Genomic DNA, 15,047 nt, shown 5'->3' with positions numbered 1-15,047 from the left:
TCACTCACTCACTCACTCACTCACTCACTCACTCACTCACTCACTCACTCACGTAAGCTTGTGAGTGAGTGAGTGAGTGAGTGAGGAAAAAAAAAAATACGCCACCCCCGCTCTGCAATTGGCTGGAGGATTAAACAACTGTCTGTCCACAGAAATGTCCCGCTGTTGACAAAACAAACACAAAATGGCTGGTGGGGTGGGGGTTTAGGAAAAAAAATCACCACCACACATTAACAGAAGCCCAGAGGTGTATAGACTGAGAAGGAGTTCATGTATAAACATCCTGTGATTGTTTATATAGTGCATTTTCCTGAGTGAAAACGCAAGACTGTGCCTTTAACATAAAAGTGGGGAAAAAAATGTAAACTAATAGAAATACGGCTGCATCTTTTAGTCATTAATACATTAATTTCATAATAAAAAAAAAAATCAATTAAAATTGATTAACATGACATAGATTTACTGTACTGTAAAAATGTTTCACGTTTGTAGCATGTCTCATGCTATCTAATCTTTAACATGAAGTAACGTGAAATTATACACATTTTTTAAATTATAAAATACAACTTGAGCCCTGTCTCCACAAATATATGCATTATTATTACATTAATACTGTTAAATTTTGACGTGGACATGTCTGCTGCGTTGCGACTGGAATTCCCCCAGTACAGGCTTTCCAAGTAAAGGGGCACTTATTAATTGCACGTTAAAAAAAAAAAATTGTGGCGGTAAAGGAACTCAAATTTAACACACTAATTTTGACACCCCCACTTAAAAGCCAAATTATTTATAATAATGCTTTATTGATGAATGATTAAGCTTACATTAAAAAAATAAAATAAAACTGTCATTGGGAGACACGACCATCATTAATCTCTCCAAGTGTTTCTAAACTGCTTTAATGTAGTTTATTGTCATGTTTCATTAGATTCATTAGAAATCTGTATCCAATTTCCATTTTGACACACATTTTAACGGAACCCTCCATTTTTATGTGCTCCCAGGATAGTCAACTACGAGGCAGGTAAGGGAGCGTCAAAAGCCCGCTCCCTCTGGAGACTGGAGCCTTTGAGGATCAGGTGAGCTGAGGTTCTTCTCAATACTGAATATCAGCGCCTGGACATCAAGAACATCTCAGAAATCTTCAGAGTTGATATTTCAATAGGTCTTGTCATATATAGATGTAGACTTTGCTCCCTTTTGCTCTGAGCTGTCACTACCAGTTATTACTCCACCAGAGGACTCTGTTTACATCTCTTTCAGTCTTCCCCTCTCATTTCTCATCCCTTTCTTTACCTGTCCACCCACATAATTTGACAGTCACTGGGGTTACCTGTCAAGCGTGTGTTCTGCTAGCATCCTATCAGTTTGTCTTTTTGGCTCAGAAGGGATTTTTACAGTGAACACAGCACACTGCCTTTTGCGTTGTAAAAGGAAGCACAACGACAATAGGAAGTCGAGTAAGCTATTGGTCTAATATTCATTTATGAAAGCATAAAAGTTTGTGACGCATGCTGTATTCAGCTGGAGCGGAAGCCACATTCGCTGGGGTCAGGCCTTCCGACTACGCCACCTCTCCACCGGCCATTACCTGGCACTGACTGAGGACCGGGGACTGGTCCTGCAGGACAGGGAGAGGTCCGACACCACGGCCACCTCCTTTTGCTTCAGGCCGTCCAAGGTCAGTGCACAGTCACTGTATAACCACATTTGACATCACTTTCACCACCTCCAGACTCGAGCTGTTAAGTGTTTGCTAACCGCATTGTCCTCAGCGTACCTTTAGGTTGTAGAACTGCTTGTGACGCAAAGGTGCGCTTGGCACTTAACTCATTCACTCGCAGCCACTTTTCACTGAAGCAAACCCCTTCGCTCCAGGTTGTTTTACTGGATTTTGACTGATTTTGCAAGGCCCACAGAATATTGTGATGTATTGCTATAAAAACATGGAACCAACCAAAAGAGAGATTAGAGTATCTTCTTTCATCAGGGAAAAAAAAAGCACGTTTCTATCGGTTTACATTTTGCAGCCATTAGCATTAGAATATAGCTAAGTTTCATCAATACTCACGTTCCTGGTGAAAACGCTGTCAAAAAGAGCTTGTTGCAACATGGCCTGGCTGATCTCTTATACTCTGCTGCCACCTGATGGCCGCTTTTGTAATAACTGCAATTGCTTCAAGCATTTGCTTTAAGTTCAGCGGCTGCATCAAAGCCTTCTGTATGCTCTAGCATAAAAAAAAAACAGAAACGTATAAATACGTTTTTTGGGAACATGGTAATATATAAAATAGAACGTATTTATACTTTTTGTAGCGCAAATGCGTTAATGGCGAAAAACGCATGGTTGACATGTATGTTTTTAGTCATAGAAAAAGTTATAGTTCCGACAGTTATATTTAACTGTACGAAGAAAATCGTTATTCCTGCAATGTCTTTCCATTGTCAAAAGTGTACCAAACTATTTTAAACATTGGGGTCTGTTGATGAATAATGTGACTTTAAACAGGGGGCCCATCAGCCTTAAAAAGCCTGAATAGGCCAAAGACAAAATAAAAATAAATATGCTTAATTTGGTAATTTTAGTATCTATGATTAATTTGCAATTGGTGTCTTGAATTTTTAATGAATACTGTCAAGGAGTATTTACGGAGCAAATAAACAATTATTCGTTTGTTGTGTACTAAGCAGGAACTGCATTTGAAAAATTATTATAGCAAAATTTCTCAAGTTAAACATTTTCTATATAATATGTTCTACGAATTAAGTAGCAAAGTCCACCCATTTTTATCCATCTCAGGGGGCAGCCATTTTGTCACTTGCTGTCGACTGAAAATGACATCAGTACCTAAGGGCTCAGCTAACGACCAATCACGGCTCAGCTATTTGCTAGGTTTGGTCATGTGACGCTTGCAAGCTGAGCCCTTCGGACTGTGATGTCATTTTCAGTCGACAGCAACTGGCAAAATGGCCGCCCCCCGAGCTGAATAAAAATGTGAGGACTTTTCTGCAAGTCAAATTCCACAGTATAATCAGAATGCTGTGTTTAGACTAATTTGGGCGCATAGAAAATAAATAAAAATGATCTTCAATTCCCATTTAAGAAACAATGTATAAAGTCTTATAAATATGACCTCTGTGAGCCTGCAGATACATTCTTCTAAACTCAATTCCAGGTTTATTTTTCCTATGACAGAAATAGAATATTGTGGCAGAGAGAGTCCAAACTTCTTTTTATACTCATATCCCCTATAGGGCTAATTATTGGACTCCCAACGTAAATGTTTGCACCTTTGCCAGAACCAAAGTTACAGGTATGTTTCCAAGCTGGAAAAGTAAAATGTCGACGTTCCAAAAGCCACAACTTTGTGTTTGCCATCATGTTCCCTAAATAAATTAATAAATACATAAATACTGTGATATACTTTTTTCTCACAAGCCTAACTAAATTTGAAGTGAGTTGAAAGCTCATTTGTTTATCTCCTGAAATATTATAATAATTGTTTGGATAGAAATATCCATGCCATGGAGTCTATCAACTGTGGTGAATCTAAATATATACACCGACTTCATTAAAGACTTCTCAGAAGAGTCTGCAATCTTCTCATTTTTTTGGTCCTTTTCACAACTGCTGAGCAGACAACACTTAAACGTGTCTAATGGTAATTGGCTGACTTGCAGCCTTTTACCATTAGTGGGTCAGGACAAATCCCTCTCCTTATCTAAATAAAAATCCACATTAGAAAGAAATTGCTCAATAGGCACGCAAATTAACAAGAGTTACTGGATGGTGGGCTTTTTTTTCTTTTTCTTTTTTTCTTTTTTATTTCTTGACTGCCCTTTTCCCACACTCCGTCTGCCCTTGCTCAGGGGTCCCTGCAGTTCTTCTGAAATAAAGTTGCCCTTCGAGAGCTTACCCAGAGAACAAATCCAATTTAACAAAAGTTTGTTTCAATGAGGGTGAAACTTTTGCGTTGTACTTCATCACATGTAGTTCTTAGTTGCTAGCTCTCCAAAGGTCAGCGTCTTTCTGTGTTCAGCATTGGTTATAACGTGAACAACACTTTCCGACTTTCCTCAGGGAGAAATGTTGCTGAGCTTACAGGAGCTGATTAGACTCTCATCCTATACTCACAATTATAGTATCTGGATACTTATGTAATACGAATACTGTCTGTTTCCTACTAAAAAACAGGAAAAAGGCGACTCGGGCCCAAAGCGAGACATTGAGGGCATGGGTGTGCCAGAGATCAAATATGGCGATTCTGTCTGCTTCATCATGCATGTGTCAACTGGACTGTGGCTGTCCTATCAAGCGCCTGACGCCAAATCATCTCGTCTGGGACCCGTGAAAAGAAGGGTGAGCTCACGACTACTTGCATGCAGTGGAACCTCGTCACTGTATCAGATCATTTTATTATTATTATTAGGCGTGTCAAAATTTGTACGTTAATTTTGAGTTAATTGAAAGCTCCTTTAAAGGTGACTCATTTTTTAAACGGGCGATTTATGACCGTCCCTTACTCGGAAAGCCTGTACTGGGGGAATTCCAACGCAGCAGACACATCCACATCAAAATTTTGCAGTAATTAAATTTAATAATAATTCATATACTTGTGGAAACCGGGGTCAAGTTGTATTTTATAATTTTAAAAATATGTAGAATCTCATAACTGACTTCATGTTAAAGATTAGATTAGAATCCTCACACAATGGAAAAAAACTATTAGCATATAAATTAGGGGTGTCTAAATTAGTGTGTTCATTTTGAGTTAATTTAAAGTTCCTCTAACGCCACTAATTTTTTTTTACGCGTGAATAATGACCACCCTTTTCTGAGAAAGGCTGTACTGGGGGAATTCCAGTCGCAACGCAGCAGACACACCCACGTCAAAATTTTGCAATGACCCCAGTCACTACAAATACATGCATTACGATTAAAAATGTGCAAAATTTCACAAGTTACTTCATGTTCAAGATTAAATAGCTCTTAATATTAAAAGAAAAATGCACTGAGCTGTCACAGTCTTACAAATGCAATTATGCCATCTAGTGGCAGAAAAATGACCTAAACACAAATCAATATCACACTTGTTTTTTATAGTACAGTACATTTTTTCATTTTAACTCAATTTTATGTGTTATTATGAAATTACTGACTAAAAAATGAAGTCATGTTTCTATTTAACATTTTTTCTCACTTTTACGTTAAGTATGAAAAAACATTTTATTGTACATTTAGAACAGATATAAAATTTGTAATTAATCGTAAGTTAACTACTGAAGTCCTGCGATTAATTATGATTTTTTTTTTTTAATTATCGCCTGACACCCCTAATTATTACACAGTAGCCTAGCTTGTGTCACAGTAGCATAACTTACTGCCAACATGCTAACAGACATGCTACGAAAATACAATAACAGTTTAAACGCTGTAACACTGACATGCACATTGAAACATCACACCCTGTCACCCTAATGAGTTTCTGTATAACACAAATGATGTTCCCATGCTAATGTCATTTTATAGTCCACCCTACTTGTCACGACAAAGCGCACCGGACGCTACCAAAGCTCACGCTCACCCGACAGCTTAGCTAAAATGTTCTAAAATGCTCCGCAGTGTTTGACAGTTTGTTAGCGTGACACCATGCCAAGGCACCTGACATGGTGAGGCGTGGGGGCAATCTACGGTCAATTTACACCGCCATACCCCTCTTCTTGATTCTAGTATTTGATTACAGCGAGTCAAGTTGGAGCCCCACCCATAAACATGGGCATCCAGAGAATTCATACCTCTACCAAGGCCTCACAACTGCAAATGTTATAGTGTGCTAATTATATGCACGTATGCTTACTATGGTATGCAAAAGCGTGTGGATTAGACTTGGTGATTTGTGAAAACATATGTCTAACAAGTGCTAGTGATATTATACATTAAGCATGGGGCTTCGTCGTGAGAGTGTGAGTACTAAGCAAGCCTGCCAGCAGTCCAGACCTGTCTCCCGTGCAAAATGTGACTTTTGAGCGACTATAGTTGGACACTCAACCAAGATGGGAAAGAATTCTACCTTCAAAGCTTCAACGATTAGTGATATTGGTTCCCAAAGATTTCAGACTTGGTCTCTGGTTTTGAAAGGCAGTGATTACAGGTGTTTACTCGCAGCAATCGTATTTTCTTTATTGCTGAAAAGAATTGCTTCTGTTTTGTTGTGGTTTAGCATCCAGTTGTTAATTTGCCTTCGATAGGGGTCTACAGCTGGTAGCTCTGGAGCCGCATGTGGCTTTTTAGTCACTCTCCTATGGCTCCTTGTGGAGCTCTTAAAAAAAAAAAAAAAAGTAGAAATAAATATATATATATATATATATATATATATATATATATATATATATATATATATATATATATATATATATATATATATATATATATATATATATATATATATATAATCGATAATATCACGATATGTATCTACGATTTTTTCATATATTGTAAAAAAAAAAATTGCAATATATCACGATATGTGACTGAAAAAGCCAACAAATGCCCATAAAAAGGAAAATTATCCATTTATTCAATGCCAAAACTCTGTACAATGTACAAAGAAACATGTAGAAACATGTAGTGCCTCTCTTCCTCTTAGCCTTATAACTGTAAACATTGTAAAGTGAGACAAATTAAAGTGCATAAACATTTAGAACATAACACTGCACAACTGGACACATCACATCGATATCTACCGTCAGTGTATCGATAATTTATTGCAACAGAGAGTGCAACAATATATTGCGATATCGATTTTTTTCTCCCACCCCCCTATATATGTATATATAACATTTTTTTGACATATTTTAGATAATATTCTTCAAATGAAGTGATTAAATAAAAAAATGAATAATTAAGCATCCCAAAAAATTTGTCAACATTTTTAAGTGGTCAGAAAAAGAGAAAAAGTTTTTTTTTTTTTTTTTAAACTTAAAAGTGACCATATAATGTCCAAAAAGGAAGAGGAAAACATAAATTTATCATAAAATGTCCATGAAACTGCCAAAAAATGTCAGCAAATTGAGCTAAAAAAAAAAAAAAAAAAAAAAAAAAAAAAAAAAAAAAAAAAAAAAAGGATATGTTCTAAAGGTAACCATAAAATGTCCAAAAACAAAAGAAGAAAGGCAGAAAATAACAATAAAAAGTGTTTGGAATTATAAATGAATAAATAAATAAATAAATAAATAAATAAATACATAAATAAATGAATAAATAAATAAATAAATAAGTCAGACAACTGATGAAAAAGGCAGAAAACAAAACATTCAGAAAGTAACTACAAAATGTCCAAAAACTAAAGAAGAAATCCCGGAAATTACCATAAAATGTCCACAAAAATGTCAGAAAACTAAAAAAATATCAAAAAGTAGCCATAAAATGTAAAAAAAAAAATAGAAGCAGAAAATTACCATAATAGTCCACAAAATTGTCAGAAATGTCAGAAATTTGACAGAAAGGCAGAAGAGTCTAAAAATGTATGGGAAAAGTACAAAAAATAATAATAAAATAAATAATAATCCAAAAAACGGAAGCCGAAAGAATGAATGTCTACATATTGGATGCTGCATATTTTAAAGTTATGGTGCAGCTCTAGTTAGCTCTTAGGCCCTTGGTACATAACACTAACACACCGTTTTCTGCATAATCTTCAAATGCCTTGCGGCTCCAGATGTTTTTTTTTTTTTTGGCCTAAAATGGTTCTTTTGACAGGAAAGGATTAACCCTTGAGGAACCCAGTTCGATCAGATTCCAAACTTCCAATGGTCACAAAATAACTCTTGTCCACACTGAGATCCAATATGACTAGCACCAGTACCTTCCCTGTGTCAGTATTCAGTATTACATCATTTAGAACGTTAATAAGAGCTGTTTCTGTTTCAACCTGATTGAAATTGACCGAAGAAAAGTGCATTTAAGTTGAAGAAATTTGTTTCCCAACATAGGCCTGCCTGCATTCTGAGGGCCACATGGATGACGGCCTAACTCTCCAGCGCTGTCAGCACGAAGAGTCTCAAGCTGCTCGCAACATCCGCAATACGACGTTCCTTTTCACCAACTTCATCAAGTAAGAGTCCGACCACATGGTGCTCGAACTCGTGATGAAAGACGCAAAGTTGTACGGTTTCTTCTGCGTCTTTTCGAAAGGGCTTTGGACAAGACCAGCGCGGGCGAGTCCTCGGAGGTGGCGGGCTACGTAGAGGAGGTGCTACAGACGCTGAATGACCTGATCGAGTACTTCAAGCAGCCCGACTCGGAGCTGCAACACGAGGAGAAGCAATGCCTCCTGCGCTCGCTCATCAAACGTCAAGACCTCTTCAAAGAAGAGGTGAGCACCAATTTTGCAATGTTAAAATTTTTTTGGTTTAGAGTCGCTAGGGGTGACAAAATTAGTGAGTTAATTTTGAGTTAATATAAAGTACCTTTAACGCACGATTAATGCCCTCCCCCCCTTATTTGGAAAGCCTGTACTGGGTGAATTCTAGTCGTGATGCAGCAGACACATCCACGTTGAAATTTAGCATAAATGTAATAATCACGCATATATTTGTGGAAACTGGGGTTAAGTTGTATTTTACCATTTTAAAAATGTGCAGAATTTCACAAGTTACTTCAGGTTAAACAATAGATAGCTCTTAACTCATTCAAATGCAAAAACGTATAAATACGTTTTTTAATACTTTGTCTTTCACTCCCAAAAATGTATTTATATGCTGTTGTTTTTTTTTTGTTTTTTTGTTTTGAATACTAGAATATACAGAAGACTTTGATGCAGCTTCTTATCTGAAGAGGCCACTTAAAGCAATGGTAGATATTACAAAAAAAAATGGCCAGCAGGTGGCAGTAGAGTATAAGAGATTAGCCAAGGCCATGTTGCAACAAGCTCTTTTTGCCAGTGTTTTCAACAAGATTGTGAATAATGTTGAAACTGAACTTAGAAAATAATGATTTTATTGTACATTTTATTGTACATTTAGAAATATAAAACTGGCGATTAATCGTGAGTTAACTATTGAACTCGTACGATTAATTACGATTACAAAATTTATTCGCCTAACACCCCTAAGAGTCGCACATGACAACGAATGAACCAAAAACCACTCCACTATGTTTTTTGGCTCCAGTACAAAAAAGTGACGGATGCCACAAAAGACACTAATCAAAGCAAAAGGTTCTCATGGAATTGATTATGGCTGAATCATGTTTTGTTCCCAGGGCATGCTGGCCCTCCTATCAAAATGCATCGACCGCATGAACGTGTACAACAGCGCCGCCCACTTTGGGGAGATGGCCGGGGAGGAGGCGGGGGCAGCGTGGAAGGACATCCTCAACCTCCTCTATGAGCTTCTAGGTAAGCGGGACCCGACTGATGGATCTCTCAGCATCATCAGCTGTCGACCCCGGCTAGGCATGCATAATTCATCTTCCTCCTTTTAACTTTTCACGCGCTCGCTTTTCTTCTTTTTTTTTTTTTTTCTTTTTTTTTTTTTATTTATGTGCTGCCTGTTCCACTCTCCCCTTGCTTCACCTCTCTGTCCTCCCTCCCTGCATTTAGGTCAGCGTCCTGAGTATCCTCGGCTCTCTTTATGAGATGGTCTGTTGCATTTTGGAGCAAATTACGAGCCGCTGCCAAAATGCCAGCCGTCACAGGTGCTGACGTTAGCCTCGTCTCGTGGGCTCTGTAATGAGTCATGAATGCAAACCGTGTAACCCTGAGAAGTTCTTCTTTGGACAACTCTGTCTTAGCTCATTTGTTTTGCTGTCATCAACAGCTTCCCACCCTCAGCTCTCCTTGACTGCCCTTGCATTCATCACTAGGGCCTCACCGTCTTTGCACCTGCACGCAATTATACAAATATAGAACAACCTACTGGCATATCCTGAGAATTATTGTGTAAGGCGGCACAATATAGTTTTATTTGGAAGATAGTCTCAGTTTCTCTATTTCTGGATCTAAAAAAAAAAGCCTTTGAGCAAGTCAATAATAACCTACTTTTGTCTAAATAACAATTTTAATATCGCTAAAGAGACGAGAGAGATGTTTTTTTGTTAAAATTTATCATGATAAATCTCCATTTCTAAATATAAATGGGTATTCTACAGGGCTCAATACTCGGACATTTGCTGTTTAGTCTCCATCTTAATAAAGTGGACGTCAACCTTAAAGGGATACTTTACTTATTTAGCACATTATAGCAATAAAACGTTAATATTTTGTCTATAATAAATTTGATATTTTCATTATTTTTCATGTACAATTAGTACCTTTAAAAACACATTTTGCAACTTGCTGTCGACTGAAAATGACATCACAAGGGCTCAGGTAACCAATCACAGCTCACCTGTTTTCTAGGTTTGGCCATGTGACATTCACAAGCTGAGCTGTGACTGGTTACCCAAGCCCTTGTGATTACATTTTCAGTTGACAGCAAGTTGCTAAATGTGTTTTTAAAGGTACTAATTGTACATGAAAAATAATGAAAATATCAAATTTATTATAGGCAAAATATAAATGTTTGCCTGCCTAAAATGGCTAAATAAGTAAATTATCACTTTAAACATTTCTTGACAATAATATGTTATATGTGACCTCACTAGTCTAAACATGACATTCTGATTAATATTACATTTTTGGAATATGAGTTATGAAGCAATATCCAGCTGTTTTTATCCATCTCAGGGGGCGGCCAGTTTGCTACTTGCTGTCGACCGAAGATTACATCACAGTTGCTCAGGGCTCAGGCAACAACCAATCAGAGCTCACCCGTTTTATGAAAGCTGCGCTGTGATTGGTTGTTACCTGACCAACACTGATGTCATCTTCAGTCGACAGCAAGTAGCAAAATGGTCGTCCTCTGAGATGGACAAAAACGGCTAGATTTTGCTGGTTAACTCATATTCCACTAACACAACATTAACCAGAATGCCATATTTAGACTATTGGTGCTGAATAGAACATAATTAGCGTTTTTCTACCGCCGGAACTTTTGGAGAACTTTTCAGTTTACCCTGGTAAAATTCAGTTCGCGCGTTTTCCCACCAACAACAATTTCCGGGGTAATTAATTTCCCCAGGGGCCACCCAAGTACTATCGCAGCAGCAGAAGTTCCAGCCTGAGCCAGGCTGGAACTTTGAGGGGGCGGGCTGCAATGACCACAGCTGATTGGTCAAATTTGGGGGCGTTGTTTTTACATCGGCTGGACTCAATCAAACTCATTTGAATTAATTCCCGAGAACCGTAAGACGCTGTGGAAACACAATTCTAAATTCCCTGCTGAACTTTTACAACCAAGAACTGCCTTTACCCAGAATTCCAAGTTCCTGGGCTTGTTGGTGGAAAAACAGCCATTATTGTCAAAAAATAAAATGAAAATAAAAAAATGGGGTTGACTTCCCCTTTTAAAGGAATCCATCTTGGATTTTAGGATGGTCAGTAACTAAAACTGTAGTCTTTTTGCATAGTATTACTAAATTATATGGTATGTTTTTGTCTTCATTTTTTTTTATTTGATGTATTTTGTACTATAACACTAAGGCTGACTGAAGTTTTATCCTCCTGACTACCAGGAAAGAAATATTGTCCAATCATGTTTATTTTGATATTCCCCAATCTTTGTGAAGTAACTGGAATACTGCAAAAGAAATTTTTGAAAAAGAAGTTTTTATTTCTAAGCTATGATGTGTCCACTACAGAGGACATTTTTAAAACTTAAATGCTAGGCTCAAATACAGTTAAAATAATTCAAACAATATTTTAATGTGTTCTTAATAGTCTTATAGAAAACATTTAAAGCCTAAATCTGTTCAATAAAACATGTTATACACTTACTTTTCCTCTTGCCTAAAAAGTGCTTGCACTGAGGGAAGCCATTTTCTTTTATGATGCAATCAAAGGGAGCAAAGCCCCACCCCTACACATTTGGAATCATTGGAAAGCTCTGAATGTCCTCTATAGAGTACAAAAGGAGTTAATTCAATCATATGCACTGGGTGGGAGTTATTCAGGTTTAAAAAGGTCCACTACAGAGGACAAATTTGAATTGCTGGTAGTCAGGAGGTTATGTCACATACTCTAAATACAATATTGGATTATTAGTTATTTTTACATTTTATATTGCACTGTAATGTTGAAGACGACAATTAGCATTAGCTATAAACTCCACTATACATCACATACTGTATGATAAAATCTTGTAACTGACTGCATTGTGTCCCTGCCAAATAAAAATGTATTATAATTAACACTAAAGAAATGAGTCACTTTGCTACAATATAAAGTAGTTACAGTGTACAGCTTGTCTAGCATTGGTAACAAAAGTGAGTACACCCCTAAGTGAAAAAGTGGTGCCCAAAACATCAAACAAGCTGAACCATCTTGGGTATCACTTTTGTGAGATTATGTATATTACAGTATACTGGTTTAATTAAGATTAAAGGAACAAATTCTTCGGTCAGTTGTTCTCTGCATGGCTGATCTAGCGAAATGTTAATGATGTCGCGTTAGGGTGCCTTTTCAGCGTATTCTCAAGTCATCGGCAGTCTGTGCAGAGTCTGTCACCTCGGAGTCCGCTCGTTCTGATTCTGTCTGAATTTCAATCACTCATTATGCGCACCCATGCCCATGCACTGCGACGCCGCAATTAAACATTCCTCTCAAAGGGCTGTTAAACAGTTGAGCACTCCAATGACTTTGAATTGTAGTGTTGAGAAATGAGGTTTGTGAGAGACCAATGAGCTTTCTTAATGTATTCTCTGAGGCAGAGGTTTGTTTCTTTTTGACTAGAAAGTGGCTGATGAAAGGCGCTTGCCAAAATATTTGCTACCATTTGAGATTTACAAATTTATAAGAGCTAAACAGTGGCGTATTTTCCAACCTGTTGATGTATTAAAAGTTAAAATGAATTATTTCTTTCATTCTTCTGCACATTCAACTATATCATTTAGAATTTTGCTGACTGATGTCTTTTTTTTTTTTTTTTTTGCTCAGCTGCGCTAATTCGTGGAAACAGAAACAACTGCACCCAGTTTTCTCGCAACTTGGACTGGTTGGTCAGCAAATTGGAAAGACTCGAGTCATCAACTGGTATAGAAGCATTTTTTGGCCACTTTTAACATTATGACATAGAAACTGTCACGCTGATCAAATTGTGGGTATTTTCTTTTTTTTAGGCATTCTGGAAGTTCTCCACTGTGTCTTGATCGAAAGTCCAGAGGCTTTGAACATCATCCAGAGAGGACACATCAAATCCATCATCTCGTTGCTGTACAAACACGGACGCAATCACAAGGTGTCAACTGACTGCATCTTATTTTTTTTTTATTGTGAATGCAAGCTCACCCCACGAAATGTGGCAGTAAATCCCACGACTGAGCCGTTAATTCCCTTCACTTTCGCTCACCGCCTTATGACAATAACAAAAGTAAACCCAGTACAAAGACAATTTAGCCCGAGAAACAATTTATGTGTTCGTTTATTGAACACGTCAAATCCAATAGTTCAAGGACGGTTGAATAAGGATTAACTGCATCCCTGTTGTTGTTGTTGTTGTTGTTTTTTTTTTTAATCTGAACTCTTTTGGTCTCAGCCGTGTAACCTCCTGCTTGAGGACAAGAATCCTCACACAATGGAAAAAAATATTAGCATATAAATTAGGGGTGTCTAAATTAGTGTGTTCATTTTGAGTTAATTTAAAGTTCCTCTAACGCCACAAATTTTTTTTTACGCGTTAATAATGACCGCCCTTTTCTGAGAAAGACTGTACTGGGGGAATTCCAGTCGCAACGCAGCAGACACACCCACGCCAAAATTTTGCAATGACCCCAGTCGCTACAAATATATGCATTACTATTAAAAATGTGCAGAATTTCACAAGTTACTTCATGTTCAAGATTAGATAGCTCTTAATATTAAAAGGAAAATGCACTGAGTTGTCACCAACGTCTTACAAATGCAATTATGCCATCTAGTGGCAGAAAAATGACCTCAACATAAATAAATATCACACTTGTTTGTTTTTTTTAACAGTGCGGTACATCGTTTTAATTTGAACTAAATTTTATGAATTATTATGAAATTACTGTATGACTAAAAGATACAGACATATTTTTATTAGTTTAATATTTTTTCCACTTTTATGTTAACAGGAGTATGAAAATTAAAAAAAACAATATTTTATTGTACATTTAGAACAGATATAAAAGTTGCGATTAATCGTGAGTTAACTATTGAAATCATGCGATTAATTATGATTAAACATTTTAATCGCCTGAATCTCCTACTTTTGAGTAATGGCTACAAAATTCTTTTACTGAAAATTTTTAAAATTTAACCGCCCCCGACACCCCTAATATAAATCTTTGTTTGTTTGTTTATTGAACATATATACATCTAAACATAAACAAGTAGCAGATAAAAAAAAATTAAAAGAAAAAGAAACATAGCAATCATTCCTGATAGTTTACATGTTCAAAGGGAGTAGGAAGAAGTTAAAAACGGATCTAGTCCAACCCCTTATTTTTGTATCTTTAGGCTTATTACATTAACTAATATGGTAAATTATTTCAATTAAAGAAAATGTGTAATCCTACTCATGTAAACAATTGCACTTTAACACATACGTACATTTGTCAATCCGGTATGTAACATGAAATTCATAGGCATTCACAATAATAATATATCCTCATACTCACATATACAATTTTCATTACACTCATAATGATACATTGAAAAAAAAATTACATTCTTTCAGCTCTGACCTGGAAGTTTATCAAAAGTGATTATTTGTACTGCATATGGACTTGATTGTCTTTCTCTGTCAGATTCTGGACGTCCTGTGCTCCCTTTGCCTATGTAACGGTGTGGCTGTGCGAGCCAATCAAAATCTGATATGCGACAACTTGCTTCCCAAAAGGGACTTGCTTCTTCAGACCCGACTAGTCAATGATGTTCAGAGGTATGGTGTGAAAATCTGTTGTTTTTTTTACACACTTAAATCAGTTA

The 15,047-nt window shown here is 36.8% G+C and overlaps 1 protein-coding gene across 1 annotated transcript in view; it reads left to right on the top strand.

The window, feature by feature from the left end:
* ryr3 (ryanodine receptor 3) overlaps positions 1-15,047 on the top strand; it is a 110,726-nt gene that overhangs the window by 36,180 nt on the left and 59,499 nt on the right. The window contains exons 10-18 of the mRNA XM_077510128.1: positions 1,005-1,079; positions 1,525-1,681; positions 4,196-4,360; positions 7,993-8,114; positions 8,195-8,375; positions 9,263-9,398; positions 13,035-13,130; positions 13,217-13,335; positions 14,867-15,000. Of these exons, the coding sequence (XP_077366254.1) occupies positions 1,005-1,079; positions 1,525-1,681; positions 4,196-4,360; positions 7,993-8,114; positions 8,195-8,375; positions 9,263-9,398; positions 13,035-13,130; positions 13,217-13,335; positions 14,867-15,000 (1,185 nt within the window). The remainder of the gene's footprint in view (positions 1-1,004; positions 1,080-1,524; positions 1,682-4,195; positions 4,361-7,992; positions 8,115-8,194; positions 8,376-9,262; positions 9,399-13,034; positions 13,131-13,216; positions 13,336-14,866; positions 15,001-15,047) is intronic.

The sequence above is a fragment of the Festucalex cinctus genome, chromosome 21 (genome assembly GCF_051991245.1).
Source record: "Festucalex cinctus isolate MCC-2025b chromosome 21, RoL_Fcin_1.0, whole genome shotgun sequence".
In the NCBI taxonomy this organism is placed as follows: domain Eukaryota; kingdom Metazoa; phylum Chordata; class Actinopteri; order Syngnathiformes; family Syngnathidae; genus Festucalex; species Festucalex cinctus.
This window is presented reverse-complemented; position numbering and strand designations above follow the sequence as displayed.